We start from the raw sequence: 24,585 nt of genomic DNA, 5'->3' as shown, positions 1-24,585 counted from the left end.
GGGATAATGGTGTTGAAGGTGGAGCTGTAGTCAATGAGCTGGAATCTGTTGTCAGTGTCTTTGTTGTTTAGATGTTCCAGGGATGAGTGCAGAGCTAGGGATATGGCATCCTCTGTGGATCTGTTATGTCATTAGGCAAACCATAGGGGATTGAGGCAGGTTGAGAGACTGGAGTTTATATGGGCCATGATCAGCCTCTCAAAGCACTTCATGATTATTGAAGTCAGAGCTATTGGACTGTAGTCATTAAGGCACACTGCGTGTGTTTTCTTATGTACAGGGATGATGGTGGTCTTCTTAAAACAGGTGGGAACTTGTAGGAGGGAGAGGATGAAGATGTTGGTGAATACCTCCGTCACTATTTCTGCACAGGATCCGAGTGCTCAGCTGGGGACACTGTCCGAGCCCATTGCTTTCCTTGGATTGATTCCCAGGAAAACTGGCCTGAGTTCTGAAGCTGTGATGGGGGGAACAGGTGTGTCTGGGGCTGTTGGGGCAGGCATCGCCACGCTGGTGGTATTCTGCTCAAACTGAACATGGAAAGCATTGGGTGTGTCAGGGAGGGATGTGTCATTGTCTGCCATCTTACACTCTTTCATTTTGTATCCTGTAATGTCACTTAGGCCTCGCCATAGACAGAGGGAGTCTGTTTGGTAGGTCTGGGCCTCTAATATGGTCTGGTACTGTCTCTTGGCCTCCCTGATGGCTTTGCAGGGAACATATCTGGATTTTCTGTATTGGTCCGGGTCACCTGATTTGAATGCTGTACTTCTGATCTGCAGGAGGGAGTGAATTTCCTGGTTCATCGAGGTTTACGTTTGGGGAACACTCGGATTGATTTCTTTGGCACACAGCCCTCTGTGCATTTACTAATGAAGTCAGTGATGGTGGTGACATACTCATCCAAGTTTTAGGCTGAACACTTCAACACGGTCTAGACCACCAAGTCCAAGCAGTCCCCGAGATGGTCTTCCGCTGCCTTGGGCCAGTACTGTATAACTTTTTGTAAAGGATTCTCCCGTTTCAGCTTCTGCTTGTGAGCTGCGAGAAGGAACAAAGCGCTGTGGTTGGATTTTCTGAAGCATGGGCAGGGGATTGAGCGGTAGGCATCTTTGATGGCTGTGTAGAAGTGGTCCAGAATGCTCAGTCCCCTGGTGGGGCAGGAGATGTGTTGGTGGGATTTTGGCATCTCCTGCTTGAGGTTGGCTTGGTTGAAGTCACCATCCACAATGAATAGGGCCTCGGGGAATTTTGTCTCTAGTGTGTTTGTGGCTGTGTAAATCACACCCAGGGTATTAGTCACATCTGCATGGGGTGGTATGTAGACTGCTGTTAGAATGGCAAGGGTGAACTCTCCTGTAGGTAATAGGGATGGCATTTTACTGTAAGGTATTCTTTGTCCAGGGAGCAGTGGCTTGCCAGAGTCGCTACATCCGAGCATCAGGAAGCATACCCCATGGCCCTTTGTCTTGCTTGAGGATGCCATGCGGTCCATGCAGTGTATGGGGAACCCATCAGCTTATATGGCACAGTCAAGATGGGCAGGGATAAGCCAAGTCTCTGTGAAGCAGAGCACACAACAGTCTCTCGGTTCTCTCTAGTAGGTAAGTCTAGGTCTGAATTTATCCGTTTTGCTTTCAGGAGTATGCTGGGAGGGGGTCTTGAAACCATGTTGTCTCAGCCTCACTTCAGGTCAGCACGGTTTCCACGTTTCCTGTAGGTTTCCTGCATCCTGGTGGTCCAGGGAGTCAATGTTGTGAGTCTGCTGCTCCAGCAGGGAAGTGAGTCAGTTCTGGTTCTGCCTGGACCTTCCCCAGGGTAGCACACCATGAGGTCAGATTTCGGGCCTGGGGTGGTTTGGTGTTCCTGTGGATGGGTTGCGGTGGTGGAATTTCCAGTCATGGGTGCTGGTGGAGCGAGACTTCTTTGCATCTGCATCCTGAGAGGCACAGGCTCCAGTTCTAAGGGAAGTGATAGTTCAGTGATATCGTTCCTTTTACATACACTCTGCAGCTGTTCTTGTTGCAAATCTGTAATATACTCCTACTTTACGGCCTGCAGCCATTGAATATTCAATGGCTTAGGGCAAGACTTCCACCTTCATATATGGAGAAAGTTCTGTTTTGAAGAGCTCTCAGCCATATGGATGTTGCTGGCACTACCACAGTCCCCGCAGCTCCATGTTCGAGCAGTGTCTGGGACCACAGCTAGGCTACCATGAAGAGGAGCTATTGAAGGTTGAACTGAAGGTGGGCTCTGGGCATTGGTGGAGATCTGGGCATTGATGGAACTTGCTGGACCCGTTGAGGAGAGTCAAGAGGTTTGGCAAAGGATGGGTTTGACAATGTGAAGGGAGGAAGAGTTAAAGGGAACTATGACCTTGGGTAGGTAAGGGGTGCCTTCGATGGATGCAGGGTAACTCTCAACGTCAGCACTCCCCATTCTCTTGTCTGACGTCAGCTTGAGCATCGAAAGCTAAAACTTTATAGACATGGCTAAAAGCAAGTGCTATTGGTGCTAGGTTTCCTTCGTGGTGTACAGGTAAATATGTAACAGGGGCAGGGTGATCATTAATGAGACCATAAGTAATAGGAACAGCAATAAACTGTCTCCACAGCTCTCTATGGCAAGGAAATCCAAAGACTCATAACCATCTGAGATAATAAATTCTTCCTCATCTCAGTATAAGTTGGCACCCCTTTGTGACTAACATGTTGCATTGTGATTAAAGTGACAATGTAACCATTAATAGGCTCAAGGATGGATGGGCAGGTGAGCTACTCAATGCTTCCCTCACCCCTGCAAATGTGAGATTGTATATAGGTGAACACGTAGGTGGCAGGTTGCCCACACACTTTCAAGCTGCAGGGACGTATATACTCCTAACAGGGTAGATGGAGGGAAGATGTTCCTGATGATGGGTATGTCCAGAACCAGGGTTCGCAGTGTGAGGATTCAGGATAGGTGATTTAGGATGGAGATGAGGAGACATTTCTTAACCCAAAGAGTGGTGAGCTTGTGGAATTCAGTACCACAGGAAGTAGTTGATGCCAAAATATTGATTGAGTTCAACAGGCAACTAGATCATAGCGCTGGGAGCAAATTGGATCAATTATGGGGAGAAAGCAGGATCAGGCTATTGAGTTGGACGACCAGCCATGATCGTGAAGAATGGCGGAGCAGGCTCAAAGGGTCTCATTACACATTACCAGATCTAAGGCAGCCTGTTGTCCAGATGGTTCAACAAAGAACAAGGAAAATTACAGCACAGCAACAGGCCCTTTGGCCCTTCAAGCCTGCGTCGATCCAAATCCTCTGTCTAAACCTGTCACATATTTTCCAAGGATCTGTATCCCTCTGCTCCCTGCCCCTTCATGTATCTGCCTAGATACATCTTAAATGACGCTATCGAGCCCACCTCTACCACCTCCGCTGGCAACGTGTTCCAGGCACCCACCACCCTCTACGTAAAGAACATTCCACATGTATCTGCCTTAAACTTTCCTCCTCTCACCTTGAAATCGTAACCCCTAGTAATTGAGTTCCCCACTCTGGGAAAAAGCTTCTTGCTATCCACCCTGTCTATAGCCCTGATGAAGTTCCACAATATCCTGTATATTCAAGTAAAACTCATTAGTCCACTGACAAAGTAATTTATATTTTGTAAAAATACAGGTGAATACACATTTCTGAAAGGGTTTTCATCAAAATACCATTAACTCAGATCTATTCCTCAGAAAAACGGCCATATAATGCTGATCCAATAAAAACGTTCCATTACACATGTGTGTTGTGCACTAAAGAAAGCAGATAACTAGCGTTAAGGGTCTGCACCCACTACTCTGTTCTGCACCTTCTGTGAACCAGTATACATCATGTTACAGATCAGAAAATTGTCTGTGTGCTTTAATACCTCTGTAGGATTTCACAGAAATCTGTGAAAACAAAGGCAAAGCACCTTGTGGGGGGCCTATTGAGTAAACAATAGTGCAGCTTTTTGCTATGCAAAGAAAATGCCTTTGGTCTTCCTTCTGCCACGCCGTCATAAAATACGTGGGCTTTGGTGGCACAAGACAAGTAAGAGCAAGGTTTTATTGGTGTATAATTGAACCAGTAAGAGAATTTTCATGGTTAAACAGGTGATAGAGGAGTTGATGTGAATTACTGGGTTCAATTTTACGCTACATTGTGTGTAATATACTACCAAGTTTTCAATGGCCCATCATCTTGATGGTTGTCTCAACATACATAATCACACATACAGCCTATTTGGTCCTGAAAATGATTGAATGACTGAAAACAGAATCTGAAGACTCTTTGGACATCCCCTGTTGATTGACAGTTCTGTGGTTAAAAGCTCTTGATGTGAGTTATAAGGGCCAACTAATCTTCCAAGGTAACTTTTGCGATATTTGAAACAACAGAAATGACAAAGGGCTTCATGAGTCTGACTCACTTAGAAATGTTCCATCAATGATAGAAGTCATTTAAATTGTTGCAGAAAACAGCTCAAAGTTTCCTGACTTTCACAGGGTGCAACTGGCTTCAAATAGCTGAGATTTTAAAACCCCATAGCTTTTATTTATCTCTTGTCTAAGGCAGCATCTGAAAGGGTTAATTGACATCAAGGAAAAAAGCGCGTCCTATCATGATATAAAAGACTGTTTCTGGAAGCTGCTAATTAAGGTGCTATAACACTTCTGGAATAGTTATCAGTCTGGGATGAGAATGCTTCAGTAGCAGTAAGGAGAAATGTTATAATTTTTGCACAGGACCTTGCTCTATTTGTTGCTCATTCCTAATTGCCCTTGAGAACGTAACGCTAAGTTGCCATTTTGAAGCATTGCCCTTCTCTGGTGTGGAGGGAACCCAAAGAACTGTAAGGAAGAGAGCTCTAGGATTTTTACCCAGCAATGGTAAAGAACAATATAGTTTTAAGTCAAGAATGCACATGGTTTGGATGGAATCTTGCACATGGTACGGTTTACATGCATCTGCTGCTCTTGTCCTTCTAGTTGGTAGAAGTTGCAGGTTTGGAATGTGCTATTAAAGCTGAGTTATTGACAGACCTGCTGAGTTCCTCCAGCACTTCCTGCTTTTATTTCATATCTCTGGCACCTGCAGGACTTTGCATGTATTACCATCTCTCTTTGTGCTAGGTATAGGGCATAAGGCTATCAGAGGTAGGAGCAGGCATTAGTCACTAAGATCCTCGAGGTTACCCTGCCATTCAATGAGATCATGGCTGATCTGGTAGTCCTCAACTTCAATTTCCTGCCTTACTTTACTTCCCTTGATTCCCTTATTGATTAAAAATCTGTCCATCTCAGCCATGAATACCCAGTCTCATCAGACCTCTGCAGTAAAGAATTCCATAGATTCACTGTCCTCTGAGAGAAGAAATTCTCCTCTTTCTTCTCTGAAATGGGTGACCATTTACTCTGAAATTTAGGCCTCAGGTTCTAGATTCCCCAAAAGGGGAGGCAACCTCCCAGTACCTACCCTGTCAAGGTCCCTAAGAATCTTATACGTTTCAATACATTTCCATCTGCTCACTATTTGAAACTCCAACCCGCGAGATGAACCTTCCTCCAAGATGTTCTCTCTTAGTCACAGCTGTGATATTCTTCTTAATCGATAATGTAATTCCTCCACCCCTTTTACATCCCTGTAATCTTTCTTCATTTAAATAACATTCAGCTCCTCTATTCTACCTACCAAAGTAAATGGCCATATTTTCCTATAGTATATTTCTTCTGACAAGACTCTAGCCATCAGATTCCCTGATTCACATTGACTCCAATTTTGCTTGGATTTCTCGATGCCACACTCAATCAAATACAACCTTAATGTCAAAACAGTCACCCTCACTTCCTCTCTTGAATTCAACTCTTTTATCCATATTTGAGGAAAAATTGTGATGAGGAGTAGACCATGAGTGGGCCTAGCACAAGCCAAACTGAGTCAGTGAGCTGTTGAACTGTTGTGTTTGTGCCACTTGATAGTACTGTTAATGGCACTTTCCATCACTTTGCTGATGTTCGAGAGTCTGATATTGTGACAATTGGTGGGGTTGAGTTTTTCCCTTTTTTTTAAAAGAGTACAGGACGTATCTTGGGCAATTTTCCACATTGCTGGGTAGAAATCAGAGTTACAGCAATACTGGAAAAGCTTGGCATTCAGCATAGCCATGTCAGGAGCACAACTTTCTGTTAATTATACCCATGATCTGACAAGACACTCTTGTGGAACCCTGAGGCTTATCCCATTCTGCCTCTACAAAACTCCAATCCCAGTGGCGGCAGGAGCTAAATATCAAGCACCAAATCTCAGATTTTCTCCCTTTTAAAACCAGTCTTTTGCTCAGAACAAGCATGGGTGTGCCCATGGAACAATCTTTTCCAAGAGGTACGAGAGAAACAATGGTGCAAGTCTATAAATTGTTACTGTATCCTTGGTATTCAGTTCTGATTTTACTGCACTGTATTAAATCAGCAACACAACTTTTTAAAATGCAGAATGTTTCATTATAAAAATGTTTTGTAAAGTATGATCATTAAATTGTATAGTTTACACTTAAGTATAAAATGCACAGCACAGCCTTCATTGTCTGCTTTAATCACTTGGCCTATTGTGTTTCCACAAATTTACTTCTCTGCTGTAAACAATGCTGTCTTCCAGTCTCAGATTTCTTGACTGAATCCCTCCTAATACCAGTTAGCTCCTTCTCTCTATTCCCACCTGTCCACAGCCAGATGACCTGATCTAATATAGCAAGAACTGTAGATGCTGGAGTCAGAGATAACTCAGCATGGAGCTGGAGGAACACAGCGGGCCAGGCAGCACAACAGAGTCAGCTGAAAGCTGATCCCTGACTCGAAACATCAACTTTTTTGCTCCTCTGATGCTGCCCGCTCTGGTGTTTTCCTCTAGCTCCAAATTGTGTTACCTATGACCTCATCTGCTTCCGAGACAAACCCTTTGTCCCAACTAAGCTACAAAAATATGAAGAACTTTTTTAAAAAAAACACAAACGAGTTGCACAATTGGCTCAAGCTTTGAAATGTCAGTTATTAGTTTTTTCTTTGGGAAAAAATAAGATTTAAAAGTGCAAAATGAGTAAACCAGTGCAGATATGGGATCCTTTTCATGAATGAAATGTCACAAAGGTTCAGTTTTATTGGGTGATCAGCATAAAACAGGCGAAATTAATTTTGTCACTTGCCATCGACCTCTTTGCTTTTCATATGTATTGGAGTTCATGAAGGTAAAACTTGTGAATTACCCACAATTAGATTGATATTGTTCTAACCTTTAACAAACTTCCCGATGGAAGTCAAATCTGCTTAAAGAGGTTGGATAGGGGTAGGGTAATGAGAAGGCTGTTACCAACTGTCAGAGTGGAGTTTGAAGAACAGCTTGGATATTCAAGTGGGGGCTGAGTGAGGAGTTCTCTTTTTTTGAAAGTAGAATAACAGAATACAAAGCCATGTTTAAGCAAGAAGTGTACAAAACTGATTTGTTAGGATATGAACTCATGTTTTGACCCTTGTCTTATTTTCCTACCTACCACCCAAATGCTCATCATTAATTTCCTGTAATATCTCTGCACTTAAAACTGTATCCAAGTTTTACATACACTTAAAACAAAATGGTATCACAGGCATGGTTGAAACATGCATATTGATTTCTGAAGGTGAATGCTGTACTTGCAAACTCCTGGTCACAGAGTGTCACCTGCCAGGGGCTTATACTGTGAACTTGCCTACTCCCAACTATGCTTTCCTTTCATCAGTATCAATGAGTGGAAAATCTTGGACTGCGCAAGGGAAATTTTCCCAAATACCCTTCTAACTGATGATGTTTTAATCACGAGCATGGTAATGTAAAACATATCATGTGTTAGTGTTCCTACCTAGTGTCAGGAGGCCTAAGTTTAAGTCCCACCTGCTCCAGAGGTGTGTAATTACATCTTTGAGCAGGTTGGTTAGAAAATGTCAATAATGCACTGCAATTTTGCTTCCTAATTGGCAGTATTTTAATCTTTATAAAAGGGTTAAGTTGCTGAACAGAAGTAATATCTTAAACTGTAAACTTGTGCAATCATCTGCATATTAGTAAACAGCAAATAAAAAGTGTAATTTTGAAATACAATATAGGATTGCAAGAAAACGATACCTGTACAGCTTGAGGGTTACAGTTCCATAAACAATTGCAAAGCCCAGAAGACGAACCCATCGAAGAAGAATACATCTGAATATACTTGGTTCAAAGTACAGTATAACAACCTGCAGGAAGAAAACAACAGCAACATTTTCGGCTCATCAAATGATGCTATTAATTCTGTCACTTTGTGTGAGCACTATTTGAATAAAAAGTACTCTTGTATCACTTTGTTCCTGTAACCTCTGTTCTGTATGTCTGTTCATTTAAAGACTACCCTTTAGAATGGTATAAATTTACTTCCTTTTCTCCATAATTTGGAAATTATGTCAGTGTTCTCTTACCATGATATACATAAATATTAAAAATTAGTACTTTTACAAAACATGAGTTTAAAAAGTCAAAGAAAATGTGTAATAAACAAATAAATATATTTCATGCTATTCTATTAATTGCACACGCAAGTGTCCAAATGTTGGCAAAATGTAAATGTCGTATGCTGGTACAAATTGTGGCTAGTCCAGTTTCAAGTTGACGGTCTGGTTTCTTGAAAGAAGTTGATGCTTTGAAGTTGAAGTGAGGGATTCTCAACAGGCTGTGAGATTTCTGCAGTTCACCTTCTAGGAAATTTGTTGTCTCGTGAACCTTAGCTGGAACAGATTGGGGGAATCCTTGTCTCTATTGAGATTTCCCACTTTCAAAGTGCTGCTTTTACTTAACTCAGCTGCTTGGATTGCTTGCAGTCAGTCTTGTGGATTTTGGTGCAAAACAACTCCTAATTAATTGTAAAATCAGGTAATAACATGGATGCCTCATGACATGAGTTTTAAATGTTCTACCTAAGGCTGGTATGTATGTTGACTACAACATCCTGTAATGTTGTTCAACACCTTGAGAGTTTGGGAGTGTCAGTGTCTGTGTTTGTAAATGACCCTTTCAATTTGACAGTAATATCCTTTGAAATAGGTTTGAAGGAAGGGCATTTGTTCACATTAGCCTGCACTGTTCCTTTGTTCATTCTTAAGGGTGTTTAACATCCACAAAAGTAGCCGCAAGACCCTCTTTAACAACCGTGTATGTCCAGATAAAAGTAAGTTTGATGTTCAGAATATGCCTTCACAGCACAGTACAAAATAAATTTTGATTACTTTTAAAACATGAATTCCCTGGAAGAGAAAAAGTAAACACACATGCACACTTCACACATATTCAGACACTCACACAACAACTTTGTACTGCTAGTTATCAGTCATATCACATTCTCTCCTGTCACATTCCAATTCTCTCAAAACCTCCAATTACATGTCATCTGGTGAAAGTTCATTACCATTGGTACATAAGATTTTGGGTGCGTTAACATCAACACACTTAACAGTTGGGGTAAGTTTGAACTCCATGACGATTTCCAGAGAGGAGTCAGATTTGACAGGATTGGATTTTCATGACAGTGGAAAGCCTCTCTGATATGGTAAACGAATGGTGGAGGATCACCAAAGTTCTAGGCTCAACTTAGCACCTACCATTTTTGCTGGGCTGGAGGTGGAGTCGGGCTGTGTTTTGTGCACAAGTTGCAGAGGCAACTATCCTTCCCAATCAGATGCAGTTCTTTTTGGATTTGTTTATACAACTGGGGTATCTTTTTTTGGAGAAAAAAGGTATTCCTTTGAATATGGTCCTGGGACACTTTTGGGAGGGGCAAGATGCTCTTTGTTAGAGGCAAGTTGTCCGCTGAGATTCTTAAACTCTCATCTGATCTGTCAAAGGGAACTGCTAAAATGATCAAAAAGGCTGGTCAAAGGGAATTGTCAGAAGCTTCAAAGCATTTGAAACCTTTAAATCTTTAAAACTTCGTCAAAATCATTCTTGTTACTTTATTTTGTCTGTTTACATATGGTTGAGGGTCTCCATTGTTGGATTATTCAACTTTGCTCATTTCACAATCTTTCATTTTCACAGTCAGGTGCCTGCCATTTCACAGTTTGATTCACTATTTGAGTGGTTACAACAATTTGAAATAGATTTATGAATTCCAATGTTTATTTTTAAAAAGGAATTATTCACTTACCTTTTAACAAAAAGCATTTCATATACTACATAGGTAAAGAAAGTTTGAAACAATAAATGTCTCTATATATGAAGCTGTTTCATTTAACAAAAATGATTCACAAGAGACACCTAAAACTTCAAACTATTTAATATCAATGGGAGTCTTGAAGTATGCCCATGGTAGACACTGATGAGTTATCATGGTAGAGATAAGGGAAGTGGCATGTGGTGGGCATGGGTTTGCACTAAGTTGGCGTAAGGGTTAATGAGTGATGAGAGATGCTTCATGTTTTATTCCATTTTTAAAAGTTTTACCAATGCATCAAGCCAGGCCTTTCACCCAGCATACCTTTGCAGCCAGCATCCAACATACCATTCCCAAAATGTCTAGCTGCTGACACAGGGAACACTCCAACAAGAAATGGATACTCAACTTCTGGCCCATTTTCTCCTGGTTGAAGCCTATGAAAATGGAAGATTGTGAAATGAGCCATGTGGAGTAATCCAACAATGGAAACCCTCAACCATAAGAAATGTTGCAACTCTACATTCCCAACTAGGGAGCAAAAATGGTGGTGGTGTCTGTTTTAAAAGCCTGTAGCATGTAACTCATCCTGATTGCTTCATGGTGTTTCCTGCTTTCACTAACAAAAACATATAGGAGCAGAATTAGGCTATTCAGCCCATTGAATCTGTTCTACCATCCATCATGGCTGATGCATTTCTCAGCCCCATTCTCCTGTCTTCTCCCCTTTATCCCAGTCAAGGACCTATCTATCTCGGTCTTAAATACATTCAAAGTCTAGGCCTCCAGAGCCTTCTGTGGGAGTGAGTTTCAAAGATTGACCATCCTCTGGCTGAAGAAATTCCTTCTGATCTTAGTTCTAAATGGATATCTCTTCACTCTGAGGCTGTGCCTAAGGTCATAGTCTCTTCCTAGCGGAGGAAGCATCTTTTCTATGTCCACTCTATCCAGCCATTCCATAAGTTTCAATCAGATGTCTCCTCATTCTTCTAAACTCCATCAAGTACAAAGCCAGAGTTCTCAAATGCTCCTCATATGACAAACCCTTCCCCAGGATCAATCATGTAAAACTCCCCTACAGCCTAGCACATCCACCCTTATCGGGCCCAAAACTGCTCACAATGTTCCAAATATGGTCTGACAGTGAGTCTGATAAATTAGCGTCTAGTGCATTGATGGTTTGAGAGTTATTTTAAAGTGCCTGGAACTCATATTACAGCTTATCATCAGTGGCCTTGGAAATTGAACTGCTGGGTTTAGATGAATTCCACTTTTGAACTTGATCCTGTGATGATTTAGTGGGCATTTCTATGAAAACTGCACTTGCACTACTTTTTTCACAAGTCCCGTTCCTTGTGTTGTGTATTGACTTCCCTTTCCCTGTTACAGTGGGGATGGGTATTTTCCCAATCAGTCCGAAGGCAGACCTTATGAGCAGACCTTGTTCAGTTGATGCCTACATTCACGAGAGTTTAGAAGAATGAGAAGGGATTAAATTGAGGGATTTAAAATGCTAAAGGGAATTGACAAAGTAGACATGGAGCAGATGTTTCCCCTTATGAGGCAGTTTGGAATGAGAAGTCACAATTTTGAGCTAAGGATTGGATATTTAGATGAGAGGTGAGAAGGAATTACTTCTCTCAATGGGTTGTGCATTGATGGAACTCACTAACCAATTGTGGTTGATGCTCAGACACTGAATACATTTAAGGAAGAGGTTATTAGTGTTGCGGGGTGGTGGAATTAAAGGGTTATGGAAGTGTTGAATTAACTTTATTGTCACGTACTCAAAAGAGCACAGTGATAGGTTTACAAGTCACTACTTACAGCGTCATTTTAGGTACAAAAGGTACCTGGGTACAGATTCTTCAGCAAAATACATTAGAAACTAAATAAATAAATAAATCAGATAATAGTTCTTTCAACACAGTCCCCGCTGGCACCTGGCCTTCAGTGCTCGCTATACCTTAACTCCAGATCATGGCAGGATTCACCTCAAGGCTCGAGACCAGGAGACTGCTCTGGAATCATCTCCCGAGGCCGAGGTTCACCCTCAGGCTATGCCTGACCAGGAGCCTGTCAGACTGGGACATCGAGACACTGCCACACTGGGGCTGGGAGACAGCTGCGTCAGGTCCACACTGATACTGAGAGTCCGAATCTGTACTAAGGCCAGGAATTCAGAATATTCACAGGAAAAAAAGGAAATTAATAAAACACATGCGAGAAAAAAAAGAGAAAAGAAAAGAAACAGGTGGAGCTCAGTCTGAAGAGTCTGCCTTCACTGCCACCTTGGAATGAATGGGGAGGAAAGTGAAGTTGAGGCCATGATCATGCTGAATGTCAGAACAGACTCAAGAAGCTACACCTACTCCTAGTTCTTATCTTCTTTGGAACCTTCATATGCGCAGGTGCCTGGTCAACCTTTTTTGTAGAGTCCTGTAGCATTTTGCCTGAGTGAGATATTTCACTCACTACTTGCATACTGGTTTGAAAATGGTATATTTCCCTATTTAAATCCTCTCTGTATTTACCTGCTAGGCAGGCCTCAAGTTCAGTGCCTTCATTTCCTTCATTTTTAATTCCATGAGCCTTGGTATGGCCTTTTTAAAGTCTTAAACTCTTTATTTAGGCCTCTTTAACAACTATATTTTTCATCCTAATGCCCTTTTCCTTCTTGAGCTTTATTCTTGTTTCCACAAAGGGTGTACTTGTGTTTCCTAATCTCCATTGGCTCTAAAGCCTCCCCTTGGGATGCTAAGCTTCCTAATTTTCTGTTGTTGAGCAGAATTTTGCTGGTTCCTTTCCATTTTCCCAGTGCTCTTGGGCAGATTTTCATTTACTGTGAGCAGTACTTAGTATCCTGTCAGGTCATTTCCCAACAATAGATCCAGTCGCTACATTGGTAAACAATACCTGACTGTTGCATTTTGATTAACCTACTTTAAAGGTGAATGCTTACTGAGGAAACTCTTAAACATGTGCCGGACAATCTCACTTTCTCTTGGAATCCCTGCCTAATTTCTTCTTTTGGGAATCACCTTCCTCCTTTCCCTTTCCTACTGGCAACTCTTACTCAAGTTTCTTATCTTCCCAGCAAATTTGGCGAAGATAGCCTGGTCTATTTCTTGTTCCAAAACTTCGATTTGTTCAGGTACACAGATGAATTCAGGATTACCAGCCATTATTTTTTATTACCTCAGGCTTCCATGCTTTATCAAGTATATTCAGTTCAACAAGTTTAGCTAGAACTTTTAGTTATTCTTTGTTTTAGATTAGATTCCCTACAGTGTGGAAACAGGCCCTTCAACCCAACAAGTCCACACCACCCCTTGCAGCATCCCACCCAGGCCCATCCCTCTATAACCCTCACACCCATGAACACTATGGGCAATTTCGCATGGTCAATCCACCTAGCCTGCACATCTTTGGACTGCAGGAGGAAACCCACACAGACAGTCACCCGAGATAACAAAGTGTGGAACTGGATGAACACAGCAGGCTCCCATTATCACAGACAATCACCCGAGGCTGGAATTGAATCTGTGTCCCTCGCGCTGTGAGGCTGCAGTGCTAACCACTGAGCCACCGTGCCACCCCTGTGCTAGGGGTGCAAAACATTGTTTAATGTGTTAATTATGGCTGAGTTAAACCTTCGTGTTTCCTACAGGCTTTCACATCAAAATCATTTTACTTCCTATTGTTAGCATTCACAAAGCTTACTGTAACAATCCCTTTTGTTTTCGTTCCAATAATCTTAGCCACGCTACTTTCCCGACTACTTGGAATTTTCTTTCAAAGTCAGCTTTGGCTCATTCGCAATGGATTTTATCCTGGAAATACCCCAATTTTTTCATGATTAGAATTTGTGTGTTCCCTTTACTCTCCATGGTCAAATTGTTTTGTATGTGACGTGTATATTTTTCTTACTTCTGGAGTAAGATCTCCAATTATGTTAACCAGAAGCAAGTAATGTTGAGTTTAAGAAAAAAGCTATTTATTCTCAAGCATTTAACACAAAATTAAACAGCATCACTCATATTCATTCCCATGTGCACACTCATCGACAAGTATAGGTATTATACTTTTATAAATTATGGTAAACTCAGTCTCTACTTTATGAATTCATCTCCTCCGGGGCAGGCCTGGTCTCCTGAATCAAGCTGATGCTTTAAAAGCAGAAGCTCACACTTTATAAAATGAAGGATTTTCAGCAGGCTGTGAGGTTTCCTGTGGCTAAATTTCTACTGGGTTGGTTCACAGGTGAACTTTAACTGGAACACTTCAGGAGAGTCTCTCCTATTAAAATTTACCAGTTTTTAGGTATCATCTGGCTGTTTGGATTACTTACAGCTAGCTTGATGGCTTCTGGGGAAACACAGAATAGCTTGTAGCTGATTTTAAAATTAAACAACAACATAAATACCTCATCAAGTGACTTTTACAAATAAGAAGTCCTATTCTTGACACTGTAGTGTCTATCTTTATCCCATCATCCTGTGTTGATGTTTAGCACTTTGCAATTTTGAGACAATTTGGGTAATTCATATAATTAATTGCATTAATTACATGAAATAATTACCAATTCTTTTGCAATTAATTTCAGACAAGGACATTGATTCACATCAGTCTGAAATATTTACTTTGTTTCCTAATGAGGCAAGATTGTGGTTAAAATTCACAAAAGAAGTTAGTTGAGCCTCAGGTAGCCATCGTTTGTGGCCTTGTTAGTCCAGTTTTAAAAAGTAAACATTAGTTTGGAGTTCAGAATCCATTGAGCATGACACAATAAACTCAAAAAACTGCATGGCAGAGAAGTAAATATTTGCCATGGAGTGAGATGATAGCAAAATTTTTCAGCTGACTTTATGGGCTTAACTGAACCAATGTTCCACAAGAAAATACATTTTGTTTTGCTATTTCTTCGTAGAATTTGCTGTGTAGGCAAAATTTATTGACCATCACTAATTACCCTAAATGAAGTATAGTGAGCTGACTTCTTATCTTGCTGCAGTCCTTGCAGTGTAGAAACATCCACATTCCTGTTAGGAAGAGAGTTCCAGGATTTTGATCCAGAAACTCTGAAGCAACAGCAATACAATTCCGCGTGACGGTGATGTGTCATTTGCAGATGAAGTTGTAGTAGAGTATGGATGGTACACCAATGCACTGACTTTGCATCAGAGGTGAAGGAAGTGAATATTACTGATACAACATAGAACAGTACAGCACAGTGCAATCCAGTCCCTTCAGCCCACAATGTTGTGACAACCTATTATCCTACTCTAAGATCAATCTACCCTGCATACTCTACATTTTAAAATCATCCATGTGCCTATCCAAGGGTCGCTTAAATGTCCTTAATGTATCTGACTCCATTGCCACCACTGGCAGCGCATCCCACACACCAACCACACTGTGTGTAAAGAACCTACCTCTAACATCTCCTTTATACCTTTCTGCAATCATCTTAAAATTATGCATCCTTGTAATAGTCATTTCCACCCTGGGAAATAGTCTCTGACTTTCCATTCTATCTATGCCCCTCATCATCTTGTACACCTCTATCAAGTCCCCTCTCACTCTTCTTCGCTCCAATGAGCTTCCGCAACCTTTCCTCATACCTGAGATAGTGGTTGAGGTGCCAGTCAACTGAGCTGCTTTGTCCCAAAGGTGTCAAGCTTTATTAGAGTTATTGCATCTGCCTTCATCCTGGTAAGTGGAGAATATTCCATCTTGCTCCTGACTTATTCCATTAGAGGTATTGGCCGGCCTCCAACAATCTCTTGTCACGTGTGTGTGTGTGTGTGTGTGTGTGTGTGTGTGTGTGTATATGTCTGGTCCAGTTCAGTTTCTGCTCCATGGTAATCCCAAGGAAACTGGTTGTGTAAAGGAAGGTAAAGTCTTTGGCAAACTGCTCTCTCATTGGATGGAAATGATTAGTGGCAGTTTAAATCGAGGGTCACCATTCCTCAGGCAAAGGGCAAGATCACAAAAGGTGGGACCTTTAATGGTAACCTCAGGCTAGTACAGGAATTAAACCTATGCTTTTGCCATTGCTCTACATTTCAAACCAGCTATCCAGCAAACTGAGCTGAGTGATCTCCTTGATTCAACAATGGTAATGTCAAGGGGAGATAGTCAGACTCTCTCTTGTTGAGAATGATCATTGCCTGCCACTTGAGAGATACAAATGTTACTTACCACAGACTGCTTTTAATTTGAGAAGTGACAAATAGTAATGAATATTGTGCTATCAGCAGAAAATATCCCCATTTGTGACATCAGGATGGGGAAGAAGTCATTGATAAGGCTGCTGAAAATGGTTGGGCCTGAGAGGCTACCTTGTGGTACCAGACTGTAATGGCATAATAGTAGCATCCCTATCTCTGAGCCAAAAAGCCTGGGTTCAAGTCTCCATCTCTGAACAGGTTGATTAGGAAAAATATGTACTCTTTGGAACTCATGCCGTGATTTCCTGGGTCAGGCTGAGGAGTGGCAGATGGAGTTTAATTTGGTCAAATACAAGGTAATGCATTTTGGTAGAACAAACAAGGGCAGGGATTCTACAATTAATGGGAGAGCCCTGGGTGGTGTTGTTGAAGAGAGACCTATGAGTTCAGATACATAGTCCTTCGAAAGTTGCATCACAAATAGACAGATGGTCAAGAATGCGTTTAGCAACTAGCCTTCATTGTTCAAACCATATTAGGCTCTACAGGACATTGGTGAGGCCATTTTTGGAGAACTGCATACAGTTCTGGGTGCCCTGTTATAGGAAGGATATTAAATTGAAGAAGGTTCAGAAAAGATTTATCAGGATACTACTGGGACTAGACGATTTGACTTATAAAAAGAGGTTGGATAGGCTGCGTTTTTCTTTCACTTGAGCTTGGAAGGTTGAGGGGTGACCCTATAGATATTTATAAAATCATGAAAGGCACGGATAAGGTGACAAGCAAAAAAGGTAAAAACCGAAAGACCCGCAAATGATAGAAATCAGAAACAAAACCAGAAACTAGTCACTGATCAGCAGCCAGAAAAGCACCCATTTATCTCCATTCTTTGCTTCCTCTATCCATAGCAATACATTGTCCAGAACATTTTATCTTATACAGCAGCCTTTTGTGTGGCACCTTGTCAAATGCCTTTTGGAAATGTATATACACCACCTTTATTGGATCCCTATTGTCCTCAGCACTCATCATGTCTTCGTAGAATTCCAGTAAATTAGTTAAACATGACCAGCTCTTCATGAACCCATGCTGTGTCTGCCTAATGGGACAATTTCTATCTAGATATCTTGCTATTTCTTCCTTGATGATAGATTCAAGCATTTTCCCTACTACAGAAGTTAAGCTAACTGACCTATAATTCCCTCAGGAAACGAGCTGCATATATAATGCTACAATGTCTCTCTCTCAGCATGATAAATGATATTTGATTCCAACGTAGAAGCAATAGATATTCTTTCTCCTGTTTCTGTTTTCTTCAATGTCCCTTGGCAAGTCTAACTAAAATTCTTCTCCTCATTTCAAATCGCTATACTACTCTATTGCCTACTTCAGCCTTGCTTCATAATACCTTTGCAAATTTAAAGGAAAAATCTCCCATGTCTTAAAGGGATTCTCAAATGGAGATTCTCAACAGTGCTCACAGAGACGGAAATATTTCAACATGAATTAAATCACATCAGCCCGTACCAACAAAGAGGTTCTTGCCAATAGAAGTAAATAAACCAACGACACAATCCTGGGATGATTTGTCAGAAGGGATAACTTGTTAGAGGGGATAACTGTGTCCTGTCTTATTTAGTCTATATGGGATGCTTTGTCAGTGAAGACCTGCAAAGTTAGGGACTAAATAATTGACCAGTGTGTTTTGGTGCTAAGGTTTCATTTGTTTATGAATCATCAGGGATGCCAACGTATTGGGTGAATGTGATCAAAAGGGGTGAATTCTTGTAATATATTTGTCAACTGAAATGAGAAAGTTTCTTTGGTAATAAAAAGACAATATAAGATTTTGATTTTGACATTAAACTCTTCATTATCCATTTATTTATTCATTCAGTTATTCATTTCATTCTTGAATTGGTCTTTGTAGCAGGCGGTGTAGCAGTTTTGTCTCATATATTTAGAAGGATATCTCTATTAAAAAGACTCCTATGGGCAGTGTAGGAAGTTATCAAAATTATTATATCCTGCCACCAACCACCTTGTCCCTACTGAGACCAAAGGTTCATTGACTGGATATCCCTGAAAGTTAACAGTTTTTTCTCAGCAGAAGGGGAGCCGATCGATTCATCCACACCAACTCATAATAATGAGGTTGTCTAAATTATGGGAAGAATTGTTATGTACAAGCATATGAACTTCAATCTATTTAACAAGATGGCAATTTGGTGCTATTAACTTCAGCTGTCAAAAGATTTAATCCTAAATTAATCTTGCTCATTTATATTAATCTCAGGCACTGACCTCAACTTCAACTTTGGAATGAACAAGTAATTAAAGCTGACTGGCTATGACATAGCTGAATGGCCTTTCTAAATATTGTTAAATGACATGTTGAGATAGTACATGAAATAACTTCAGGTGTCCCTTCACCATGTCACCCTTTATTTTTATATGCATAGTATATGATACTGATCCACTTAGTTCAGAGGTGGCTTCTAGAGTGAACAGAAACCCTAATGTTTTGTTCATTTAATTTTTAAAAAAGTCCACTCAACCTTTTTACCATTCACATGTCTTTCCTAGGTAAGCATACACACACACCTCCAGCGCAGGTTGGACTTAAACCTAGATGTCTCAGTCTAGGGGTAGAGGCATTACCATTGTACCACAAGAGCATCTGGCACTCCTGTTTATATCTGTCAGCCAGGACTTCCTGATTGAACCAAGTTAACTGCCCCAAACAGGGACCTTGTTTTATGAGGTGCATCTGGCTGACCTCAGTTCGATCACTATAATACTCACCTCTGGAGCAGGTAGGACTTGAATCTGGGCGTCCTAGCTCGGGAGGACATTTTCAGACTGGCAGGCAGTGACAAATGGGTGCTGTAGGGTTCAGTGCTGGAAGCCCAGCTGTTCACAACCTCATTGCTTGCTGCACCTGCATACCAACCTTCAGCAACTGTTCCACCAGACACCCAGGTGTCTCATTGCATCTCCCCTTTTCCTAAACTGCCACCATTCAGATAATATTCTACCCTCACATTTATCCACATAATATTGCATTTGCCAAGCATTTGCCCACTCAGCCAGTCTGCCCAAGTCATCAGTGGCCTCTTTGCATCCTCTTCACAGCACACGCTGCCACCCAGCTGAGAGTCATCTGCAAATTTGGAGATACGGCATTCAATTCAATTTGGTGTCCAAATTGTTAGTGTATATTGTGAACATTCTCTCCCACAGGAAGCTGTTGGGGCCAGTTCAATAGATATATTCAACAGGAACTGGATGTGGCCCTTGTGGCTAAAAGGATTAAGGGATATGGAGAGAAAGAAGGAGTGGGATACTGAAATTGTATGATCAGCCATGATCATATTGAATGGTGGTGCAGGCTCAAGGGGCCTGTAACTATTTTTCTATGTCTCTACGCTGTCTGTTTCTTTTTCATGCCGAATATTGAGGAGCTTGCCACCTCCAATACCATGAGCTTTAATTTTCCTTACTGATCTCTTATGTTTTTATGTTCACAGGTGTACATCCCTTTGTTGAATGATTGTTACACTGTACCAGTAGGTGTAAGATATAGTATATTAGTACAATTTATTACTAATTTTTTTGCGCTGTAGCCTTCTGTTGTTACACGATGCTGATGCCATGATAGGAACTATCTCATCCATACTTCTGCTGCCAATCTGACAATATTGTCACTGTAATGTTACTCATCCCAAGTCAATGAATTTAAATATCAGTCTCAGATCAACAATTGAATAATTTCTTCTGAGACTGAATGTGTGGGTTCAAGCCCTCTTCCAGTACTTGAAAACAAAATCTAACCTAACACTCTAGCATAGTGCCAAGGAAGAGTAGCTCATCTGAGGTGTCAGTATTCAACTGATGTTAAATCAAGAACCTGTTTGACTTCTTAGGCGTAAATAAAAAATTCTATTACTATTCTGAAGAAGTGCGCTTTCCTGGCATTTTTATCTCTCAATCAGCATCACATAAATCACATTATACAGCTAATATTGATTTGCTATTTGTGAGACATTTCTATGAAGAAATTGGCTGGCACAGTTTTGTTTATTTTGTTCATGGGATGGAGGCCTTGCTGGCTGGGACAATATTTACTGGCCATCCCTAATTTCCCATGAGCTGAGCAGATTGCTAGGACTTTTCAGAGGGTGGTGAAGAATCAACCACATTGCTACAGGTCTGGAGTCAGACATAGACCAAGTAAGGTAAAGGATGGCAGATTTCCCTTCAAGAAAGGATATTAGTGAACCAGATGGGCATTTGTGATCTTCAACGGTGATTATATAATTGTCATTAGGCTAGCTTTTAATTAAATTAAAGTTTAATTAAATTGTCAACTCCTTGGATGCTTTCTCAGAGATGCGCTGCAAACAAAATCATTTGCCCAAGACTGAAAGTATTACCTGGCCAATCAAAACCGAGCATAATTTGACCAAAACAGTCCAGCTAGTTTCACAAGGAGACTTGATGTCAGGAGTGAAGACATTCTGTGATCAGCCCAGTCACTATTCAGTACAGATATGAAGTCACCAACTTGGTCATCAACACAATGGATGGAATCTTTTCACGCCCTGAATCGCATGGGCTATTGTGAGAAATTTGGAACAAATGTGTGAGAAGTCAAGTGATCTCTCGACATTAAGACCAACAAGCTGCATTTTCCAATTCGGTTCCAAATGTTGAGATGAAATTCATGCCAGTGAGTTGTGAAAGACTTTTTTTTTAAAAAGGGGAATTAACATCCATGATCACCCTTATTATTACTTCATCTCACCTCATTGTTGCACACTGGTCTATTCTAACCCTCGCCAGATAGAAACTAGACAGCTGCAGTGACGGTATAGCTTCTGTTGTACTTGGATGTCTATTGGTGTGAAGATATACTGACCATTCACATTCACCACGTATGATCAAGGTTATAATCACCCTACACAAGTCACAAGGTGCCATGTGGATTTTGTTGAGAGCGTTGGAGGTTTTGGATTTGCCTTGTAAAAATCAGTGCAGGTGTGGCTTGATTTCTTTACAATCTTTTTGGCTACCTTCACTGCCACTTTGACCTTTCCATTTGACTGGGGATAGTACAAAAACTATATATTGTATACAATATCTCAATTGTTTATGAAGTGGCCAACTTCTTCACTCATGAACTTAAGACCATTGTCACTTATCAGTATCTTGGAAATATAGCAGCATTTCTTCACTTTCGCTGGGTCAAAATTATGGTCAAACTACAGCATGTGGACTGCAGCAGCTCATCACCACCTTCTCAAGGGCAACTAGGGACAGGCAATAAATGCTGGCAGGCCAGCGATGTTCATGTCCCACGAATGAGTTAAAAAGAGGCCCTGTAAGAGTGAAGAGGCCTATTTCAAGGTTCAACCATGATTTGTCTAAGATGTCATGAGCCAGAAATGGTCCTTTAGCTTGCTTAGCTTTGTATTTGTTACAATCACCACATCGGTTATTGTTGTCCTGAACCATATTGCTTGGTTCAGGCTCATGATGGGATGATACCCAATCATAAAAGACAGATTAAGCTGGGAGCCCAATGTGAGAAAGAACATTAACCAAATTAACCAAATCCCTGGAGGCATGGCACTCCATGAAGCAGGCTATTAATAAATAAATTGTAAAAGTTAACTAAATAAGCAGTAATGGCTGGACAGGTGATGGGCTGTAGCTGTATGATGTGGGAGCTGGCTGATCCCATTGTAAACAGCAGCGACCACATCTGCAGCAAGTGTTGGTTGCTGGAAGAACTCCGGATCAGAATTAATGATTTGGAATCTGAGCTTCAAACTCTGTGGCACATCCGGGAGGGGAAGAGTTACCTGGACACTTTGTTTCAGGAGGCAGTCACACCCGGTAGATAAAGTAATTCAAATTCAATAAGCGTTCAGGGACAACAAGGTGTGACTGTAAGTAAGGCAGGTAGGGGGATTCAGAGTTCAGGAGTGCAGGAGCCTCAGCCCTTGACCTTGACCAACAGATATGAGATTCTTGATCCCTGTACGGATGAGGAAAAGGACTGTGGACAGGATGAGCCAACTGACCATGGCACCGTGGTGCAGAAGGCCATTCAAGAGGGGGGAGCAAAAAGACAGATAGTTGTGATAGGGGATTCTATAATTAGGGGGACAGATAGTGTCCTATGCAAGTCGGATCGGGAGTGTTGGTGTGTTGCCTGCCTGGTGCCAGGGTGCAGGACATCTCCGACCGGCTTGAAAAGATATTGGAGCGGGAGGGGGAGGATCCAGTTGTTATGGTCCACATTGAGACTAACAACATAGGCAAAGCTAGGGTAGAGGACCTGCTCAGGGATTATCAAGCACTAGGAAAGAAATTGAAGTACAGGTCCTCAAGGGTCACAATCTCCAGATTACTGCCTGAGCCACGTGCCAATTGGCATAGGAAAAAGAAAGTTAGGGAAGTAAACACATGGCTAAGGGATTGATGTGGGAATGAGGGATTCCATTTCATGGGGCATTGGCATCAGTTTTGGAACCGGGGTAGGGGGTGCGATCTGTACCGTTGGGACGGTCTCCACCTGAACCGATCTGGAACCAGTGTTCTAGCGAAAAGGATAAATAGGGTGGTCAGTATGACTTTAAACTTCTGAGTCAGGGGAAGGGAAAGTGAAAGTGACAGGGAGCATGGAGTTAAATGGAAAGATAAGCAGCAGGACAGCATGTGCACAGGTGGATTTAAGCTCGAGGCAGACTAGGAATACAGCAAAAAGGAAGGATAGCTTAAGACATCTTAGGATTTCCAATATCTCTAATAATGATAAGAAAGTTAGCATTAAGGCACTTTACCTAAATGCTCATAGTATTCGCAACAAAGTTGATGACTTAACAGCACAAATCATCTTGAATGATTATGATGTGGTAGGCATTACAGAGACATGGTTACAGGGAGTTCAGGACTGGCAGTTAAACATCCAAGGATTCACAACTTATCAAAAAGACAGGGAAATGGGCAGAGGGGGCGGGGTTGCCTTGTTGGTTAAGAATGAAATTAAATCTACAGCACTGAATGACATAGGATCAGAAGATGTGGAGTCTGTGTGGGTGGAATTGAGGAACCACAAAGGCAAAAAAACCATAATGAGAGGTATGTACAGACCTCCTAACAGTGATCAGGACCAGGGGTGCAAGATGCAGCAGGAAATAGACAGGGCATGTCAGAAAGGCAAGGTCACGGTGATCATGGGGGACTTCAATATGCAGGTGGGCTGGGTGAATAATGTTGCCGGTGGATCCAAAGAAAGGGAATTCATGGAATGTTTACAGGATGGCTTTTTGGAACAGCTTGTGATGGAGCCCACAAGGGAGCAGGCTATTCTGGACTTAGTGCTATGTAATGAGCCAGACTTTATAAAAGATCTTAAAGCAAGGGAACACTTAGGAGGCAGCGATCATAATATGGTAAACTTCAGTCTGCAGTTTGAAAGACAGAAGGCAAAATCGGATGTAATGGTGTGACAGTTAAATAAAGGTAATTACAGGGGCATGAGAGAGGAATTGACAAAAATCGACTGGAGGCAGTGGCGAGCAGGGAAGACAGTACACCAAAAATGGCAGGAGTTTCTGGGTGTAATTGAGGACACAGTGCAGAGGTTCATCCCAAAGAAAAGAAAGGTTACCCAGGGTGGGATTAGACAGCCATGGCTGACAAAGGAAGTCAGGAAATGTATCAAAGAAAAAGAGACAGCCTATAAAGTGGCCAAGAACAGTGGGAAATCAGAAGATTGGGAAGGCTACAAAAACAAACAGAGGATAAGAAAGAGAGAAATAAGGAAGGAGAGAATCAAATATGAAGGTAGGCTAGCTGGTAATATTACAAATGATAGTAAAAGTTTCTTTCAATACATAAGAAACAAACAAGAGGCAAAAAGTAGACATTGGGCCGCTCCAAATTGATGCTGGAAGGCTAGTGATGGGAGATAAGGAAATAGCTGAAGAACTTAATAAGTACTTTGTGTCAGTCTTCACAGTGGAAGACATGAGTAGTATCCCAACAATTAAGAAGAGTCAGGGAGCAGAGTGGAGTATGATAGGCATTACGAAAGAGACAGTGCTAGAAAAGCTAAAAGGTCTAAAAATTGATAAATCTCCTGGCCCCGATGGGCTACATCCT

The 24,585-nt window shown here is 41.4% G+C and overlaps 1 protein-coding gene across 1 annotated transcript in view; it reads right to left on the bottom strand.

Annotated features, from left to right (window-relative positions):
• The window catches only part of gpr158a (G protein-coupled receptor 158a), a 568,943-nt gene that overhangs the window by 97,750 nt on the left and 446,608 nt on the right, over positions 1-24,585 (bottom strand). The window contains exon 6 of the mRNA XM_059638942.1: positions 8,179-8,288. Within this exon, the coding sequence (XP_059494925.1) occupies positions 8,179-8,288 (110 nt within the window). The remainder of the gene's footprint in view (positions 1-8,178; positions 8,289-24,585) is intronic.

Source organism: Stegostoma tigrinum, chromosome 2, assembly GCF_030684315.1.
Source record: "Stegostoma tigrinum isolate sSteTig4 chromosome 2, sSteTig4.hap1, whole genome shotgun sequence".
Lineage (NCBI taxonomy): Eukaryota > Metazoa > Chordata > Chondrichthyes > Orectolobiformes > Stegostomatidae > Stegostoma > Stegostoma tigrinum.
The sequence above is the reverse complement of the archived record's forward strand: the minus strand, read 5'-3'. Positions and strand labels throughout refer to the sequence as shown.